This window comes from Gallinula chloropus, assembly GCF_964237585.1.
Source record: "Gallinula chloropus genome assembly, chromosome: Z".
Classification (NCBI taxonomy): Eukaryota; Metazoa; Chordata; class Aves; order Gruiformes; family Rallidae; genus Gallinula; species Gallinula chloropus.
In genome coordinates this window covers 77,810,350-77,827,628 of record NC_140089.1, presented here as the reverse complement: position 1 = coordinate 77,827,628, position 17,279 = coordinate 77,810,350, and the positions used below count along the sequence as shown (strand labels likewise).

The 17,279-nt window shown below is 39.1% G+C and overlaps 1 protein-coding gene across 1 annotated transcript in view; it reads right to left on the bottom strand.

The window, feature by feature from the left end:
* The window catches only part of MTMR12 (myotubularin related protein 12), a gene marked incomplete at both ends in the record, with an annotated part of 31,307 nt that overhangs the window by 6,236 nt on the left and 7,792 nt on the right, over positions 1-17,279 (bottom strand). The window contains 9 exons of the mRNA XM_084278520.1: positions 145-223; positions 4,237-4,361; positions 6,451-6,557; positions 8,545-8,620; positions 9,767-9,890; positions 12,351-12,444; positions 13,061-13,191; positions 14,362-14,434; positions 16,224-16,357. Coding sequence (XP_084134646.1) covers positions 145-223; positions 4,237-4,361; positions 6,451-6,557; positions 8,545-8,620; positions 9,767-9,890; positions 12,351-12,444; positions 13,061-13,191; positions 14,362-14,434; positions 16,224-16,357 — 943 coding nt within the window. The remainder of the gene's footprint in view (positions 1-144; positions 224-4,236; positions 4,362-6,450; positions 6,558-8,544; positions 8,621-9,766; positions 9,891-12,350; positions 12,445-13,060; positions 13,192-14,361; positions 14,435-16,223; positions 16,358-17,279) is intronic.

Here is a 17,279-nt window from a genome sequence, read left to right as displayed (position 1 = left end):
GGATCATAAGTCTGTCTTAATTTTCTTTCCTACTGGAGGTGAGAAATGAGAAGTGTTTTAAAAATGTTTGAAAAACTAGCTAGAAAACCCACTACAAATGCATTTAACAACCATTTGAAACCCAGAAAGTTAGTTATAGCAAACCTGATTATCTCTAGCCAGTTTGTGCTCTCCAGCAATGAAAACCATTTCACGTCAGTTGCCCAGAAGTCTGCACTGCTGTCTGCAATGAAGCAAAACCAAAATTTGGTTTGTTCATATATATATGCATATAGTGCTAATTAACAGCAAAACATTGTATTACTCTTACATTATGAACTGTTATAGAACAGCCAGTACCAAGGAGTCAGTAAATCCTAAACACTGTAAAGTCAACACCCTGTAACAAATTGAGGAAGTGAAAAAGTCCTACAAACACCAGTAAAGCTTTTACGGCAGCACAGGCTTTTAGAAAAAGCAGGTTCATAGCAACTGTAGGTTCATAGCAACCAAGCCAAGTAAATAATTCTGTTAAAATGGGAAAGGAAAAGAGATGGTTTTTAAGTTCCAGTTGTCTTGACTCTAAACCAAGACCTATTTAAAAGATTAATAAGGAGGCTGGATTTTGAAAATCATTACCACTAGACCCAGAAACACAATTGGGTTTAGGGGGTTACATAAATTTACAAGCTGTAAAACTATCTGAAAAAGGTTTTAAACAGTTTTCACTGCCACTGAAGAGGCATTAAAATATATCGAAAAGGGAAGAGCCAAGATAAACGAGGAGGCCAAGTAAAATACCACAAAGTCATTAAACTCTTACAAATGTCACTAGGATTTTTTTTTTTAGCTGCTTAAATGCAACCTAAATCTCTATTGCTTTCCTTTGTCACAGCCAGTATTCCAAGACTGGGAAGCCCTTGCAAGCTGATACAGTCAATTAAAACCAGAATAAAATACCTCTTCCTGCATAAGAGACAAACCTTGAAGCCAAAGGTCTATGACAGTTCTACCACTGAAAAAGAACTGACAGACACAACACTTCTCTCCCTTAGATAGTTGCATGTTTCTGTATAGCTTCTTTCCACTTCCCCAAGTCTCTCCATATGCTTCCATCTAAAATGTACTCAACTGTCTTGTTTTCTGCAGCTTCCATCTGATCCTCTTTCCATATAATCCTCAGGTGCACAGGCATTTATCAATTCAATTTCTGTAGCTGTTCTGCTTCCATGTGTGCCTGTGCCCCTCATTCTGTTCATTACACACTGTAAAAAGTGGTCATATCAACTAATTCTCCACAAAATGAGAACTAGAATGCATCTTTAAGCTGCCTAGTCAGTTCTGTTCACAGTAGACCGTTTTCTCCATCTTTCTTTAACATCTTCAAACCCACTTCAAGCCTTTAAGTATGGCACCCTTTAAATCACATACATTATAGTACTTCAGTGCTTTTACTAACCAGTTCACCTTCTTTCCATTTCAGTTTTAGAACATGCCTTTGCACCCAAATCTCATATTCCACTTAGCCTCCTATCACCATTTGAAAAACCTCCATCCATTCTGAATCAACACAAAATTACAGTACCAATTTCTAGTCCTTCTAAACCATCCCAAAAATCAAGATACCAAGGAAAAGAGCTTTCTGTCTTTATTCCTGTAGGAATAAAGTGCTTTCACCTGCAGTGCTAACATTTATATTCCATACTGAAACTTTCTTTAGTTCTTCTTACACTATAGATCCCACAGAAGAGTTTTTGAGCAGCCACATTAAGCGTGGCTGGCTGTTTGTGTTCAATCATGCTCAACCACAGCTAGACTCACACACTTGTATGCAGGCCTCTACAAACAATTACTTGGTCTGGCAGTTCTCCCTCAGCCAAAGTCATCTCCTGGTCCAAACAGGAACTTATTTTTAAAGGCACAGCAACACAGTTACAGTTTATCTCTTAATGTATTGTGATTAATATCACAACCGAGCACAAGACTTTCCTTCCACCCTATCTTCTAGGAGAACAAAGAAATGTTCCACTAGGATTTGAGAACTAAGGTGTTCTACATCCCATTTAAAGCATGTGGGGAAATAGCATACAATGACATGTGTGTGCAGTCTAACAAAACCAGGATCTGCCTTTGCAACACTTCAAATAAGAGAAACAGTTAGAAAGATCCAAGCTTTCCCCAGCAAGACCCTTTTTCAAGCAGCTGCCTGCTATTGTGGTTTCTGCTTCACTTAATGAGGATTTTTACAACAAACTTCAGCTTGAGCTAAAGTTCAGGAAATTTGAAGTCACCCAAATCAAATTAACTCGCCATGCATAGAGTAAAAATATTTTTTTATGTGTGCAGGCTTTGAAAAATAGTAGTAAGGTTGTCTATTCCTGTAAGACTCTAATACTTCTGTAAGAAGCTAGCTCAGACTGACAGTGTGTAGTGCTATATTCTGTGAGCTACAGTCCACTCACAAAGCTTATTTAAAAACCTCTAAGCCAGAAATGCTCACTGGAATGCAGTTTTAGCATACTTATTTTGCTTCAAGACAATTATACCACTGAATTATGCAACATTTCCTGCAATATAAGTGACTTAAATTCAAGCTTTGGCCTTTCTCATAGAAGGGTAAGTTACTGAAACTACATAAAAATGTAGGTGTTTTTAGCTCCTAAGATCCCCTGTGGATTTAATAATGTATGCCAGGCAAAATGCTCAATGTGAATACTCTGCCAGATCTCTCACATATCTTCTCTTCAGAGTGGCACTGAATTCCTTACTACATGCTTACCAGAAACCACTGACACTTTTCTGCAATCAGCATCAACTTGCCAGCTAAATTCCACGTATAAAAGTGGCAGGACTTGGATCCTGGCTGTAGGCTACATGGCAAGCATGCAGGTCCTCAGTAACAACCAGTTCAGTTATGTCCCATAGCCACAGGCGACATGCCCCAGTGTTCAGCATGTCACCAGACAGACAGTTGCAACATTTACTCTCATTATTTTATAGAAGACCCACTGTCCAAAATAGCACATTGCACAGTGCCCTGGTTTTGGTCTGGATGGAGTTAAATTCATTTGTAGCAGCGGATGGAATGCTGTGTTTGGGAGTTAAAATGGGAGTAGTGCTGATAACACCCTGATGTTGTTAATTGCTGTCAGACAGTCAAGGACTTTCTCAGTTCTTCATGAGAAAGGAGGGGCGAAGCCAGGACAGGTGGCCCAACTGGCCAAAGGGGGTATTCCATGCCAAATACGTCCTGCCCAGGCTGATGGGAGGAAGGCCAAGGGCGGCTCTGGGACACGCGGTTCTTGGGGGACGGTCGGGTCCTGGGACGGCTCTGGGTGGCACGGCCTGAGCTGTGGGTTCGGTGAGAAACTGCATTGTGTATCAACAGCTTCATATACTTTTGCTCTAAAATCCTGTTAGCATTGTTATATTGGATCTTTCTGTTATCTTAGTAAACTATCCTTATCCCAACCCACGGGCCTCTTATTTCTTGCGTTTGGGGTTATTTGCCCCTTCCTTTTCCCTTCCCTCACTTCTCAACCCCCCCCCTTCCCTCTTCCCCTGCTCTTTTCCTTTAAGAAGCAGGCAGCTGCATGGATCTCAGCTCTCAGCCGGGGTGAAACCATGACACACGGTTGTAAAGTGGCATGGAACTTTTTCATACCATGAGATAACGCAAAACTGTTGAGTCCCAGAAAAAAGTATGAAAGCTGAGATTATCCTTCCCTGTCTCCCATTTTCACTCCTTTCAGGCAGACTCACTGTTCACAGTAGTCCTGTTTAGCTCTACAACCAGAGTGGCAGAATTTTAAGCACACTTATGGTTCATGTTTTAAGGACTGACTAGTTTGTAACAAAAAGGGCAAATACTAGTTCATGTTCAGACTCAGCTCTTGACACAGCACAGAAGCTTAAAAGGTTAACATTTAACTTTTCGCTTCAATGGACCACAGAACATTGAAAAATCCACCCCATAAACTCCAATCCAACAGGTAAACTGTATGAAATTCTAGTTAAAAGCCATTTTCATACACTGTGACTGCTTAGCAAGTGGAAGTAAGTCTAAGTACCACAAGTGTCCATTAACATGCCAGTCATAAGCACTGTCTTCAGTTACACATTTAAAAGTCTGCTTTGAACCACTGTCAAAAGCATGACACCTATCAGGACAAGGACTGCATTCTTGAGAGACAAGACAGCGTTGCTATGCTTGGTATCTCCGTCACCTCAGAGACAAAAGACTGAACGTTGACTCACCTATCAAAAAGAGCTGTTTAAATCTTGTATACGCAGTCTGGATATCTTGCAGAGATGGAAGGCTGCTTGACAAGTCATCCGTCCTCAGGAGTTCATAGGGAGGTTTGCTAATTGTCTTATAGATTCTAAATCAAATCATCAAGAGATTAAAGCCTTCTGCTTCACAGCTCAAATAAGGCAGTAATTATTATGACTGAAGATAGTTAATAGGCATGGTTTGGGAAACAGCTGTAAGATGAAAAGATACACACCCTAGAAAGATAATGGCCTACGTGCAATTTTAAGTACTGGCTGGAAGCTTGCCTACAAGCTTATGAGCAGTTCTGCTGCTCTGTTGCACTGATAAAGTGACATTTGTGCATACTTGTGCAGTTATAACTATTAAAAGCATTGCTTGACTTTCACTACAGCTTCTTCAGTACTGCCTTCACTAGACACACCAAAATTTTACTAGGGGGCTATTTAAGAGATGAATCCAGAAACAGTAGATAAACAGAAACACCCAAACCTTCCCACAGACACTTAGAATTTTTCTTGACTTTTATCAACCAAATTGCAATCTGATACCTAGTTGCCAGGTCTGCTAATTAAACACAGGAATAAAAGAAGGAAGAAACAACTGGGGCTCAAGCAAGACAGTATACCTACCTTGTACTTCCCTACATATCTCCTAATTTTTCCCTAGGAGGAGGGGAAAAAGAATACCAGGCCAGATGAAGCTTTGGTTTGTATTGAGAACATCCCTGTCATTCAGGCTCCAGAGCTCAGATGAACATCAGCTTAGTAAATACCTCTGTTGTCATGCTGGCTTTTTATTGTCAAGAGTTGGGAGAAGCTGCTGGAGCTCCTACTTTGAAGTGCAGCCTTGCAGGCACTTGCCCAAACAGAACAGAATACTTTGTTTCCTCTGTGTGGTAGCACAGAAGCCTGTTTTGTGAGACTACAGAGTCCACACAGCAAATGCAGGTTACTAGACCTACTGGAAGATGCATCAGATCAGCTGAGTAAAAGCAATCATTTATCAGTTACGATATTTCTTCCAAATTTAAGTAAACAATTTGTGCTTGATCTGGCTCTAAAAAAGTTTTATAAATAAAAGAAGCTGTAAATTGTAAACATCTGCTGTGTGCTTGAGTTTAACACACCCTTATGGCCAACTTGCAGATAGATTTTTAAGTATTAGTGGTTAACCACCAGTATTCCCCAATACAGCCCCCAGTCCAGACAGCCACAGGCAAGAGATCAAAATACTATTTGATACCTTATTGCAGGTTACTGCCAGTTATACTCACTTTCACAAAATGAATCAGCATTACAAAAAAAAAAATCTTTAAGTCATGCAAGCTTTCTCATTTCAGGGGTGAAACATTAGAGAATCTGCAGGACAGGTCAAAACCCTTTCCCATGCAAGCATAATTAATTTTTAAAACAAAAGAAGCTTCAAGAGCCTTATCAAGCTATTTTCATTAGTTCTGTGTGATTAACAGGTTCACTGTCTCTGAGAAAGGAACTAGCAGTGAAGCAGTGCAAACAGTACATACTAGCCTGAGCTTTCTGCTAAGAGGTAAGTTCTCTCCAGGACACCTAACATTAAAAAAAAAGCCAGGAAAAAAAAAAGAGCAACAAGTCATTGCTGTAACTCTGACCCAGGCAGCTGTTACTCTCTTGCCCTTACATTAACTTTGACATTCTTCAGACTGCTGAGCTAATTCATCTCACTCAGATGAAGCAGAGTGCAGTCATCTGCCATTGCACCTGAAAGTAGTAGTGAACTGCTAGATTGTCTCAGACATTTGAAGTCACTTTAAATTTAAGAACCCAAATCTAGTCCTGAGAAGACAGAGTTCAGAGATTTAAAACTTGGCTTGCAAATTCATGTTGCAAGATGGAGATTAAACTCCACTTACTTGCAAACACCACTGAGCCCATCAGTCAATACCTGAACTGTAGTTAAACTACTGGCTTTGGGGCAGCTCCACCAGATTAACCTGATATTGTTGGAAATACATATATAAGCCTTCAGTGATGTTAGTCCTGCACAACTGACCAATGCTGTTAAACCAAGGGCTTAAACCCACTTCAATCCTGAACACTAGTTTTAGATCTAGAACTTGTTTCCTGATGCTTGCAAGCTTAAAGATACAGCATATATGGAAAAAGAGAAGCAAGGTCCATACCAAGCAAAGTGTTGTGGACAGAATAGCTATTACTGACCCATCCAAGAAGGCTTTTTGTGTTTGTGAAGTGGTGTCATCCTGTTCTTTGGGAAATGCAGACATTTTGAGAAGAGCAGCACCGTTATGGCAAGACCAACACCAAATCTGCAGAAAGACATTTAGCAGGTGATGAAAATCAGTAAACTGTCCTACACAAAGTATTTGCTTAAATGACAGAATAATTGCAATACAATTCTTTGCCTTATTGTGCTTTTGGTGTATTCAGACTTACCAGTAGAAGTGAACTTCTGCATCTGCACCAAAACTATGTGCCTCAGAACACTAAGTTATTGCTTGCAAGCTCTAAGCCTGTATTTCCCTGTGTCTGTATAAAGATGAAGTGTCAGACTGTATGAGCACATTATCAACTGTGCTCAGAACTAAAAAATGTCTACAGCCAAATTATGTTGGAAGACATGCCACAGCAAGATGGCTCCTATAATTCACATATTAGTGAACAGCTTCTCCACACAGATGTAACTTTTTCTTCTAGTTCAGCCTAGAGAGAACTTGAAAGGTATATACAGTGTGTCAGTTGCATGTAAGCTACACATAAAGGCATATGAAGGTCATCCAGGCATATGACATAAGATATGAAATAAGAAAAACCACAACTAAATATAGATTGTGTAGTTACAAGTATTCCTTGTAGCAAGACAGTCCTCAAAACCTATTTCCCTTTACTTGTAATTTCTTGACTCACACCTACTGCTTGAAGCCCTGAAGTAGAACTTTAAACCTGATTTGAAACTGTGAGTCAGTAAAACTTTTATCAGGAATATTACACAAGTCAAATCAGGAAGTTCTACCAATTTACAGCAAAGAGGTACACCTCAGGAAGATGCAGATACCTCACAATCATCAAGAATAGAAAAAGTTACTCTTTGTCCTTTCAGTGCCATCTCAAACTCTTTTAATTTGGGGGGCTACTGTCAAAATAGCTTGACCATAAAGAATGTGAAAATAATTAGAAGATTTCTACAAGGCCTCTGGAACAACACAAGATGGAACTAAAAAAATAATTTATATATCTGTCACTTCTGTTTCTGTGTAACAGCCACTGTACTTTGGTTGATTATCTGTGAAAAAGTGAACCAAACTGGTTTGAATTTCACTATCTGAAAAAACACATTGGGCAACACAATACAGCACTGTCTTCTCTGTGGGCTGATTAGGAGCATGAAGCAAATATGGTTCTCCTTGGCAAACTTGAAGACCACGCAGCAACCAAGGTAAAACCTAAATGAGGTTGGTTTCTATCCTTGTTTGTGTCTTATCTGTCTTACTGGTTCTTCAACTCTGGTATGAGGTAGGAAGCCAAAGCAGCATGCTACAGGGTGCAAAACAATGTATTTAACTTAATTTTCTGTTGAGACTAGTAGAACAAGTTTTTCAGCTAGGATTCTTGGTTTCATAAAGAAGCTGCTTCGTCCCTGCCATACTACTTAGCAGTACCCAAGTTAGGCAACTGAAGGTGTTCAGCTATATCCACACATTCATGGTCTTCAAGATCTAAACAGCATTTCAAGCCCTACATCCTGTCCCAGGTAGATGCCAATCAGTACTGTCTCATGACAAACAGGCTGGTGGACAGGCAGACTACTAATACGTAGAAGCGACAGGACATGCCCATTAGTAGTCTGCCTCTCCACCAGGCTGTTAGTCATGAGACATCACTCCTTCACAAGAGACTACAGGACATGCCCAGAGAGGCTGTGGGGTCTCCTCTGGAGACATTTAACCCCCCCAGGATGTGTTCCTGTGTGATTTAGTCTGGGTGATCCTGCTCTGGCAGGGGGGGTTGGAGTAGATGATCTCTCAAGGTCCCTTCCAACTCCTAGCATTCTGTGATTAGACAGCTAATAAATAAATGGATGCTGTGACCCTGTATTTTGCTTTACACTGCTTAAAGGGAAAACAGAATACTGTGAACACCTCCCCTTCCAACATCTACTTCTCCCTCAATAGATGACTAGGTGTGAGCTGTTCTGTTAAAAACAAGTTCTAGAAATAACATGCAATAACATCTGACATGCTCACTGAAATTACACCTTCTCATTAGGATTTCTTACCCTTAGTCATATATACTTACAGGAATGCCTCTACCTTCATACTTCAAGATACTCTCTTCAGAAACACATATGGGAACAACAAAATACAAAGGCAGCCTAAGATGACAAAAAAAAGGGTTTCATGCACTTTAACTGAACAAAGAACAGAGTTCAAGCTCCTTTTTTTGACGGTGAGTGTTCTAGCCCACTTGATAATTACATATTCACTCTTACAGGCACAATAATCCTTCCTACTAGTTAATTAAATTGTCTTCAACACCCCCCCCCCCCCTTTATTTTCAGCTGGGTAAGGTATTTTCTTTCAATCTTAAACTGTTCCCATTATTTTGACTCAAACATTCCCCTGCCTTTCCAAGGCTGCAATTAAGTCCTATGTTTAGTTTTAACATCTGACTATTAAGGCTGCCTTGGTTCTCTCACTCTTCGTTCTTTCAGAAGATACCCTTGTACTATTAGATAACTTGCTCTTTTTCCCTTTTGCATCACAATTCAAGTTTGTCATTTAACATATCATGACCTTCCAGTATCAGAAAATACTCTGTTCAAGGCCCACAGGTGCAACAAACATAAGTATTTAACCTCAGCCTAGGTCTCTCAGGACAGGGTTCTGGAAGAAACAGTTAAGACTTCTTTGAAAAGTGGTGTTTGTTTCCAAGGTCAGTAAGCCTTTCAGGGTTTCACAATAGTACAGAGTCTTGTGTGCATCCTAAAGGGTTCACCACAAGACACTGCTTAGCTACATGGGTAGAAGTGTCTATTTCTAACCTTCCACTAAAGGCAATGCAACCTGCCTCTCATCAGCACATTTTGCAGATATGCTTTAAACCAGTTGCTCTTTCCCCACACAACCACCTAACCAAAGTGACAGAAAATCTTAACTGCATGTAACTTGAAATTTTCTCAGTCCTGTACCTTACCTAAGCAGTAAGCATGAAAAAAGTGTAGGTAGCAGACCAACTTATTTCTATTCTATTTTAAAGTGGCATTCTCCACCTATAGACATTGGCAGACCAAGGTCTTAAGTAGCCTGTCCTAATGTTGCAGTTAACCCTGCCTGACCATGGGTTGTGTAAGATGATTTAGGAGTTCAGCAGGTCAAAGTATCCCATCAATCAAAATTGAAAGCACCAAAAAAAAATCCTAAACAACTGTGTAATGCTCAGCATCAAAGGTGTCACTGATTTTCTGCACATCTTGATGAGATGTGTATCTAAAGATTACTATTAGCCAGGTTAAGCTTACTTTTCAGAGACTCTGTAGCCTTCATTGGTAGTCACTGCTTTGTACTTCACATTCCCTTTGGTCCGCTCCAACTCAACACGCCAGTCCTCAAGAGTATCAAACATCACAGTTTGGTTTCTTCCATCTGTCAGACATCAATAACGTCAACTTCACTGACTGTCATGGATTCTAACATGAAAGCATTTCTAAATCAAGTAGTTAGTTTACATTAAGGTAAGCAAGGAAAACCTCTTGTGTGCCAACAGCCTTGAGTCAAAGAAAATTCCTTTGTACACCATACTGCTTCTGTCTGATCTTCAACAAATCTTCCGTCAATTACTGCTTTAATTAAGCTTCAGGAGTAGTTTCTCTTACTGAAACTAATGAGTTGTTATAGAACTTCCACTCAGTCAAGGCTGTCCTCACATCTAACCTAAAACCCAGAATGCTGTGCAGCAAATACCATTGTACATTAGTGCATCTGCATATAGACTTAAAGGTGGAATTAAAATCATACCAATTCAGATATCACATTCCATTTAAAGTTAATTCTTTTATGATGAATAGGAGTTTTGCACTGAATAGAACATTTCAGGCTCTTGATAAGCACAGAGACCTGATTACGGCAGAAAACTGATCACAGCAATTCAACCTCAGTCATTTCAGGAGAGGAATTTTCCTCCATTTCTCTCTGGCCATCTCAGCAACAGTTACAGTAACAAGTTAATTTTGACTCAAATCCTGTATAATAACCACGTAACCCATGGAGGAAGGTTGTTTTAGAAGACTATCATAATTATGTATCCTGTAACATCAGCTAACACTGAAATACCAAACAGAGCTAGAGTTTCCACAGAAGATACAATGGCAAGTTGAAACTCTCCACTGTAAGAAAATAAACGTAGATGAAATATTTGCAGCTGGGAACAAAACATTAATAATGAGCTCTAAAAGACAAGTTAAGATTCTAAGAGTACCAGACTGTAAGAGGTATAAATTCCAACTTCCAAAGTCTACTTGGTTTTTCCTGTAACAACTTCATAGAGAACAAGGGCCTAGGTATTGATTATTGAATATAGTTGTTAAAATATGAAAAAACTCTGGCACAGCAATTCAAAGTTGCTATAAGGACTAGGCCTCACATTTTCTTAGTTGCTACATGGGAAACATCAGTTAGAGATGAAACCTGAAGAAATTACCCAAGCCAGCAATACGCCCTTGCAGCAAAGGCAGCCCACATGTTCTTGGTCTGCATTGAGAAAACTACTGCCTACTGATTGAACTGGGTGATTGATGTTCTCAGCTCAGCACTGGCCAGGCCATGCCCACATGCTGTGTCCAGCCGTAGGCTCCCCAGGCACAGGCATGCTGGACCAAGTCCAGGGAAGGCCCATGAAGATCTTTAAAGGGCTTGAGGCCCTCGCCTGATACACGGAGAGACTGAGATGGGATCATTCACCCTGGAGAAGAGGTGGTTTGGCATAGGTACAGGGGTGAAAGATGATCATACACACTGTAAAGATTTCTGATTAGGGCAGAGGCAGGGAAAGGGAGTAAAGACAATGGATTTTGCCTCAGTGTCATCCAGTGACATGACAAAAGGCACCGTGCACAACACAAACTACAGTAAGTCCTATTTAAACATAATAAACATTTTCACTGAGAACAGTCAAATAGGGTATCAGGCTGCTCCCTGATTGTAAAGTCTCAGTCCTTGGAGATACCCAAAACACAACTGGACATGCTCCTGATAAGCATGCTGTAGTTAGTCCTTCTCTAAATATTGAAAGATGGACAGGAATAAAACTAAATGATCTCCAGAGGTTTCTTCTAACCTCAATGATTCTGTAATTCCATGACATTTTGGTGTGTCCACTGAACACCCTGGGTACATCAAAACTTCCCTCTGTGGAAGAAACAGGCATTCCTGGTGCATTAAGAATCAGGCTCCTAATTCAAAACAGCTCCATTGCTGGAGTCTGAGCTATGAAATAATAGGAAGTGGACTGACAACTTTATCTTCAATTATGGAGCTTACTATATTATTCAGCCAAGTTTGATCAAGTGGGAAGATTATGTAATAAGTTAGCTTTAAGAGGAAGTGAGATGTCCACTGGAATCTTGCTATGCAAACCTATGCGTTTTTTGCAGTTTCCTGGGAGAAGATGTTTTGCAAATAAGAGCAAAAAGGGAAATGCTTTGTCAGATGCCACTGAAAATGTAATAATTTAAGAATGAAGAGCAGGAAGTTCGGTTCACTGCAACAGAAGAGAAAAAGCACATTGATAAAATGAGCAAAACATTTTCTAGATGAGAGCACTCTGGTCAGAAACACATGAAAAGCATTTGCACATATTGATCTCGGTAAGTGATGCCACTCTTGCTTGGAAAACTTCTGGGCAACTGCACTGAGTGACAGAGAAACCAGTAGTATGCAATTTAGAGATTTTTTTAGCAACAGTTCTAAAACGCATCACAAGAGAAAAAAATTAATCTTCTAATGCTATGTGGCAGCAGAGCACAAACTCAGCTACTAAGTGTCCCAGACTGCATAGGGAACTAGCAGTATGCAACAAACAGAACTCAAGAACAGAAAAACATTTACCTGTGTTGTTTGGGGCTGCTGATGCATAGGAGAACAGAAACAAGCGTTTAAGCAGCCTTGGAGTCTGGCTATGATGAATTATGCCACTGACAATCTGGAAAAGGACCAAGAGTTAACACCCAAATACATACTGCCAGGGTAAAAACCATTTTTGTACCCTCTTTCAGATTTTAAATAAAGCTGTTCAATGGGCTCTATCCCCAGCAGTTGAAAACTATTAGAAAGTTTTCTCTGTTGTCTTCAAGACACTATACCTACTTGGCTCAATGCAAAGTATTCTATCTGTTCAACTTCTAAAGGGACTCATTACTTAAAGGTAGTAATCTTCTAATCTGGAGTTGAAGTGTCAAAAGAAGCCAGATTATCAGGAAAATAACTGCAAAAAGCTGAAACCTCAAATGTAATAGAACGGCATCACAAACAGAACAGCTTTACAAGTTTCCATGAGCTAAAGCTAATTTCATGTAATACTCCAGTCTTCTTCAAAGAACCAGTGCATCTGATCTTTTTAACTGCTATACATGAAGATGTTTAATGAGCAAGACTGACTAGAAATCAAAGTCTTACTTTCATTCTCAAATGAGAATGATCAGAAAACACTTCAAGTTTAAAGGATCTCTCAGGGTGAACTTCATTCTTCCCTCATGCCCACAATTAAACACTCAACACTAAGCTTAAAAAGGAAAAACAAATTAAGTTACTATGCTTACTCTTTTCACTTCCTCTTCTTTGGTGAATCTCAGGCAGAATTGAAATACTCTAAGGTCTTTACAGTAGATAATTAGCTTTTCTGGGTATTTTCTCAGCTGTCCAGTTAGAAGTTTCTTTCTCTCATCATAAACTACAAAATTAAAAAGTCTAAGTAAATATCAAAAAGATCTTTGTCATGAGTTGATAAAGCTTTCCCTGCTATTCAGAATTCTCAGGAAACTAATTCAAGCCCAAATTTTAGCAAGTCAAAACAAGGATCCTACAACAGACTGGTATGCTCTTATGGCAGTACACTCAACTTTGAATGGGTTTAAAAAAAACCCCCAAACTACTTCCTGCAACATAGAAACCAAATTTGCAGCAAACCAGCTGCTCAATGACTTTCATATTCTGAATGCATAGCAAGTTCAAAGTTTTGAGATGTGTGAAGAACATAACTTGGTAGTTTTGCCTGAGGGGAAGTCCCCAAACAACTGGGATTTTTTAGCTACCATAAATACCCCAAGGAAGCCTTTTGTTCGCTTATTTTTGAGAACATACCAATTCACAACTTGAAGTGCTGCCAGCCAGGCTATTGCATATGAAACTACATAGCTTTTCATAATCAGACTACACTAGTCTCCCCCTAGGTCCAGTCCTTCAGGAATCACATTCACAAATGCTCTGAATAACACTAATCTAACATCAGGCTTCTTAATAAAGCCTCTCCACTACTTACAAATTACCAGCCCCATTCTCAGTTATTGTTTTAATCAATACAGTCATACCAACAAGCTCTTCTGTAAGAGACTCAATGAATTACTTAGAAAAGGAGGCTTTAATTTACATCTTCTTTAATATTTTGAGGACGTCATGAATCCCACAAACAAAAATTCCTTTCCCCCAAAATACCTTTTTTTGCCTAATGTTTTTGTTGTACTGCTATGCAGTGCTACTGCTGAAATAAAAGGAATACATCCATATCTTCAGAAATAGCTGATACACTGGAAGATCCTTGTGCACCAATCTTAATTGGAGACTTTCCACAGTACACTCTGGTTTGCTTTGAATCGTGGTATTTTGATGGAATGGTTTCAGCTGTCCAAGAACGAAGTGGAACTGACAACCTTGAGGGATAAGACTGGATTCTGCCAGATCTCTTATCTGTCATTTGGTCTTTAAACATCTGCAGCTGTGTTTTCCAGACTACCCAATCCTAATTTCCGAAGTGACAACTATATCAGTTTTCTAAAAAGCAGCATGTACAAAGAACCCACTTAAGTATGAGGCATGTTACACAAAGATGAGAAAGCCAACCTACCTCCATAGATTTGATCTACACATTGCAGGGTTATGTCATTTTCTCCTACGATCTTATTCTTAAATTGTGTCTCCTAGAACATGAAAAAAATTCTTAGAAGTCTCACACTACTAAGTAGCAGCATCTTTTCATAAGTAAAGGATATATTCAGTACCTATTTTCATATCAGCATTACTACTCAATCACTGTGTAAGGCAGAACACTGAAGAAGAGTTAAAATAGGCAGATGCTGGTAACACAGGCATTGTTTAGAAACTGCAGATCCAGTTTCATTTGTCTCAGCCCCGCTTGAAACGTAGATAGCATTTTTATTTTTGAAATAGCTTCAAAGCATCCATTTCTATTCAGAGTCACTTCAAATTAGAATGACTGCAGTAAACAGGAAATACAGTAACTTGATGTAATCCAAGCCATTTTATGACAAGTTTCCTTGCTATGGAAACCTTGCAGGAAATAAAGTCTCTTAAAAGAGTAAGTATCCAAAGAATATTCCAACATAACAGCCAGATTTATCATTGAGTAAAATGAAGAAACATACAGCCCAATTCTCTTATCTACTGTTTTGCCAAGCCTGAAGTGCTTTGGGGCTCCCTTCACTTTCATCATTCCATGAGTTCAGAGTTAAAAATAACCTTTGGGTGATGGCACAATTAAACATAGTTATGTTAAATACTAACAGAAGGCTGATGCACACTACATCAGCAAATTTCACTTTATGGAAAGACAGATGTGAACAAAGGTAACCTGATGCAAATTATTACCAGGTCCACACGACTCTGAATCAGGTGGCCAATACTGAGCTTATGTAAGAGAAATATAGTTGACTTGGCATATTATAAACCCAAGACATATTATAAACCCAAGTTAGTGATGGAACAGAAATCAGCATGGTCACCACCAGCTTCAGCATAAAACTCATGTGATCTCTGCAGAGACCTCTACAACTTTGTCCCAATTAATTCCAGATGGTCCAGAAATCCATATTTGGCTGCAAGCACCTTAAATGCCTAAAATCCCTGAAGTTCTGCCTCAAGAAACTTGTGACAACAACCAATGTGTCAAATCATATTCTTGCTCTCCCCTGTCGCGGTCACCTAACACTCGAGCCATATACCAGGCTCTCCTTCACTTTTATCACCCAAATGGACCAGGCTGTTTCAGATGACTAACTACATCAAAAAAGGTGTGGCATTACAATTCCCCTTTGACAGCTCCATTTCATACCTAAACCAAAGGGAAAAAGTACTTTTTAAGATTTGGGGACTTCTTGGCACTTTTGTTGTTTGCCAGCTCAACTACACAAGGTTTTTAAATCTTTGCCATTAACAGCTAACTTTAAATGGAGTAATTAGGGGCTTTACTGTGCCACATAAGCAGTTATCTCAAGTATTTCCACTGAATATCAACTTAGTCTTGTGCAGCCCTGAAATGCTTCTGTAGATTTAGCCCAAAATCAAGTCAGACAGACGTTATACAACATTAGCAGTATGCTTCGCATTCACACTTTTGCTACTGAAACTAGATAAGCAGTCAGAATTAGGCTTAAACTACTGATTTAATTTTCAAAACAATAAATTCTTGTAACTTAAGTCTCAAAATTACCAACTCAGAAGCTATAAATTTATAAACTATGTCTCATGTCCACATACAGGCTTGTGCCATTTTTACTCAGTCATTAGAGCTCGAGGTATGATCTGTATAGACTAAGCACATGCAGACTTGATTGAAATCAGCCTTCAGGCATTAAAACTTTTTATAACTCTATATTCATTCCATATCCTTTTATAAAGCAAAGATATTTAGTCTGAGAAACTACGTCTTCTGAGTCTGTTTGGTCACAATTAAAAGACTTGTCTTCCTACATTATCATCTGAAGCGGAATCATCAAGGAAAGCAATCTTGAAGTTTGTGCATACAAGTTTCCCATAGGTGCCACGATTTGACCCATCTTGTATATACTTGTATACTGTGTTTGCCTCACAAAGCAGCAGTTCACCTGTATAAAAGAAACACTGATTTGCAACATAACTGACATTTACAACCAAATTCATTTAACTCTCAAACAAGAAGCATTAACTTCCTGACAGCTTCTCATAAGTGTATCTCTGAAGATATTTCATCAGTGTTATACAGAAGGACTTAACAGGCAGCTTGTGATCAGTACATTGAGAGCTCTCCAAGTTATTAGCATTACTCAGGATGGACTGAACACTGTTGCACGTTTATCAGTTTTGTAACCAGAGGTACCTCTATCATAGCCTACTCTTAAATAGTAGAGCAACACATGGAGCTACAAAGAGTAATCACAGATGTTATCACCCCCCACCCCAAACCAACCCACTTAGAAGTATTTAACACAGTCAAACAAGTTGAAGACTCTTCCAGTTTTCCTTTTTGCTAAACTCTAAGAATGCTGAAACATTTGAGTCTATTACTGCACATTCACCACAGTTAATTTTTCACAGCTTTGAATAGATGTGTCTTATTTTACAGGTCCCAGGGCTATTTTAAAATTCTCAAACACAAATTTGCATAAATAATGGTGAAATTCTAATCTCAATTATCAGGAACTGAACTTTAAGTTCAAAAGAGTAAGAAAGGCATTTTAAAATGTATAATCAGCTAGACTCAGGGTCTTTCCTATGAAGTGCAGAAATCCCAACAGAACAATACAAGCTTATTCTCAGCTTTTACTTGTATTTTATCTTCGTAACATTGTCTTCCCTGTTCATGGAAAACATCTTTTACAAAGAAAGAATTGCAAGTTAAAAAAAAAATCTTTACCATGGCATCAAAATGCTCAAGTAACTTGCAGTAGAAGCAAAGGAACTAGAAGGTAAGTTCCTACTAGTTCCCAAGCAACAAGCAAACCCCATTCCAACTTCATCTTTTAGGAAACTGTACAAACTGAAGTATAG